This window comes from Myotis davidii, unplaced genomic scaffold, assembly GCF_000327345.1.
Source record: "Myotis davidii unplaced genomic scaffold, ASM32734v1 scaffold207, whole genome shotgun sequence".
NCBI classification, from domain to species: domain Eukaryota; kingdom Metazoa; phylum Chordata; class Mammalia; order Chiroptera; family Vespertilionidae; genus Myotis; species Myotis davidii.
Genome location: NW_006298349.1, coordinates 191,904 through 195,359, shown reverse-complemented (window position 1 = coordinate 195,359; position 3,456 = coordinate 191,904). Strand labels below are relative to the sequence as shown.

At 59.9% G+C, this 3,456-nt stretch overlaps 1 protein-coding gene across 1 annotated transcript in view; it reads left to right on the top strand.

Moving 5' to 3' along the window:
• MAP2K3 (mitogen-activated protein kinase kinase 3) overlaps window positions 1–3,456 on the top strand; it is a 37,789-nt gene that overhangs the window by 28,023 nt on the left and 6,310 nt on the right. Inside the window, exons 6-9 of the mRNA XM_015570603.1 lie at window positions 136–252; window positions 1,233–1,284; window positions 2,815–2,942; window positions 3,363–3,440. Coding sequence (XP_015426089.1) covers window positions 136–252; window positions 1,233–1,284; window positions 2,815–2,942; window positions 3,363–3,440 — 375 coding nt within the window. The remainder of the gene's footprint in view (window positions 1–135; window positions 253–1,232; window positions 1,285–2,814; window positions 2,943–3,362; window positions 3,441–3,456) is intronic.

The following is a 3,456-nucleotide window of genomic DNA, read 5'->3' as shown; positions in this document are numbered from 1 at the left end:
AGTGGGCAGGTCAGGAGGCCTTGGGAGGCAGGATGGCAGAAGCTGGGGGAGAGGCGGGTGTATCAGCCAGAGGCCTGGCTCAGTGCAGACCTGGGCCTGAGCTGACCTCTGGACGCCCCCCGCACCCCACCCCAGGGAGATGTGTGGATCTGCATGGAGCTCATGGACACATCCCTGGACAAGTTCTACCGGAAGGTGCTTGAGAAAGGCATGACGATCCCCGAGGACATTCTGGGGGAGATTGCTGTGTCTGTAAGTGGCCTCAGGGCTGGGGCAGGGGGGTGGGGGGACGGGCTGGGAGTTCCAGGTCCATAGCCAGAGGCCCTGGCCCGGCCCAGCAGGCACAAAGCCCAGTCTGATGGTGGTGTCTTGGGCTGAGCTGGACCCCAGTGTGGCCCTGAACCTGGGCACCTGCCCCCAGGGGCCCAGCGCCTCCACTCTGGGCCAGAGCCTTTGCTGAGGAAACCCTGCAGCCTTGGGCTCCCAGAGACACACAGCTCTGGCAACTCCAGGGCCTCTAGGCCCTGTGTGCAGCGCCCAGGCTCCTGGGGCATTTTAAACGGACTTAGTGTTCACAGCTTCCTCAGCTGACAGGCCCGAGGCGGCTCAGGGAGGTGCGCTAAGCAGGGAGAAGGCGAGAAAGGGTCGCATCCAGAGGTTTGCCCTTCCCCCCATTTATCTATTTATTTACTTGTTCATTTGTATTGAGTTTATTAGGGTGACGTTAGTTAATAAAGTTATATAGGTTTCAGGTATACAGTTCTGCAGCCCATCTTCTGTATGTTGTGTTGTGTGTTCACCACCCCAAGTGAAGTCTCCTTCACCACTTATTCCCCCTTCACCCTCCTCTACCCAGCATCTGGGACTGATAATACCCAGCCGGGCGCTGGGGGGAAGAATTCTGCGGGGGAGGGAGGAGCCGGGAGGCTGCCCAGGCTGGGTTTCACCCAAGAGCCTGGCAGGGAGTGGCCATGGCCCCTTGGGGGTCATGGGCCCAGATTTCTGCAGTGATTTCCAGTACATCATTTCCTGGTGAACGTGTGGGCCCAAGACCCTGCCCATTTGGCTGGTGGGAGAAAAGCAGGAGGCCAGGTGTCTAGGGCAAAGGTTGGATGTGGGCAGGAGCCTAGGTTGATGGGGGCTGGGTGTGTGAGTAAGGGAGACGGGTGGGCACGGGTGGGTGGGGTTACTGCGCTGTTCTGGCATCACTCTGTTCTCTGTCCTGCGCACAGGTAGTGAGGGCCCTGGAGCACCTGCACAGCAAGCTGTCCGTCATTCACAGAGGTCAGTGCCCGCCACGGCCGCCAGGGAGGCCCCAGGCCACCCCCATGCACGGTCTCAGCCCGTCCTGCGAGGTGGGCGTCCTCTCCCTTTCCAAGAGGAGCCTGCTGAGCTCAGGGAGGGATATGCAGGGCTGTGCGTGCTGGATTAATGGCTGAGGCTCTTCCTGGCTAGGCTGCTGCACATCTCCAGCCATTTTCCTCTCTCTCCACCCAGAGCCAGTCCCAGCGGCTTGGGTGATCCACCTCGCCCCACCCCCCAGGTTTGCTGAGCTCCGAGCCAGGACTAGGCGGGCTGCCCGGCTGCCAGCAGCTGACTGGCTTTGTCTGGACCTATTGTTTGCATATTGCTCTGTAGCTACTCTTCCGTGAGTCTGGCAGTGGTTCTCAACCTGTGGGTCGTGACCCCTGAAAATACATCCTACAGATCAGATATTTACATTACGACTCATAACAGTAGCAACATTACAGTTATGAAGTAGCAACGAAAATAACTTTATGTTTGGGGGTCACCACAGCATGAGGAACTGTATTAAAAGGTCGCCGCATCAGGAAGGTTGAGAACCACTGGTTTAGAGTTTACAGCATGTAACCCCCACCCTGGGAAGATACAGGATGCTTCCCCCTCCCCTCCATCCTGGAAAGTTCCCTTGGCCCTTTCTGGCTGGTCCCCTGCACCCCACATCCCCCAATGCTCCTCGTCTGACCCCAACCCCCAACATTGATTGGTTTGTCTTGTTCTTGAACTTCATGTCCATTGCCTCCACGCCGTGCCTCTGTCCAGCCTCCTTCCCTTGGCCGCATGTTTCTGAGCTCCCCAGGCTGTGCAGGCTGAAGTTCCTTCCTGCTCATTATTCTTGGTGGTTCTCTTACCAGGATGTGCTGCTTCTTACAGAGTTAACTAGACTAAGCCCTTTGGCCCCTCTGTGGCCTTCCCCACCGCAGCTCAGCCCTGCTGACAGGTCAGCATGGAACCTGCCAGACCTTTCTCTGGGCGTTTCTATTCCACCCAGGTCCTGGAGGCAGCTCATGGGGAGCAGGGGGTGCGTTTGCTGAGATTGCCCGCTGTGCAGCCTGCTCCGGACTGGGGGGGCTCCGTGTTTGCCTGCAGACTCGCCCCTGTTGTGTTAGCTGCTGTCCTGAGCCTCCGTGAACCTGCTGGCTCTTGGGCGTGGACACTCGGGTGGTTTCTGGGCCTCACCCCAGTGGTGACTCCTGCACCGCAGCCTGAGAAGACATCAGAGCTAGAGGCTGAGCTGGGAAGGGTGCGGACGCATAGCCAGGAGGAGCCTCCCGTCCACAGGCTGAGGACGGCACTGGACGCTGTTGGGGAAGGGAGCGAAGTCCTGGCTTCCTTTCACTCGGGGCCAGTGGCTGGAGTGCATCCTCACTGGTCGTCCCCAGCTATGGCCTGGGGCTCGGGCAGAGCCTCCTGGAGCCTTGGTCCCTCACCTGCTCCCTGGCCCTGCAGTGTCTGCCCAAGTAGCTGGGGTGTGGGGGGCGCCTGGGCTGAGAAGCTCTTCTGTTCCTGCAGATGTAAAGCCTTCGAACGTCCTCATCAACAAGGAGGGCCACGTGAAGATGTGTGACTTTGGGATCAGCGGCTACTTGGTGGATTCTGTGGCCAAGACGATGGACGCTGGCTGCAAGCCCTACATGGCTGTGAGTAGCCCTGACCCCCACTCCGGGACCACATGGAGGGTCCTCTGCCGCTCAGAGGCGGCGCCGCCACCCAGCCTGCCCAGGGCCTGTCCCTCTGGTTAGCAGTCCTGCCCTGGAGCACCCATTTGGAGGACAGATTTTATGGACCCCCACACGGAGGTAGCTCAGGGGGTCTGTGCAGGCCCCCCCCGCCATTGTCCTGAAGGTGCTCTTCTCAGGCCCCATCGGGGCACCTTTGAGGCAAGGGTTAGGCTTCCACCATATGACCCTGACCCTCCCTGGCCTCAATTTCCTCATCTGTCCCCGGGAGGTGGGGTGGGATGAGCACTGATACCTCAGTTTGGGGCCAGGGGCTCAGGCACCCCTGTGCGGGCCCCTCCCCATGGAGGGGTGTTGATGCCTCCCTGGTCCTTCTCACAGCCCGAGAGGATCAACCCGGAGCTGAACCAGAAGGGCTACAACGTGAAGTCCGACGTCTGGAGCCTCGGCATCACCATGGTACCCGGGCCGGCGG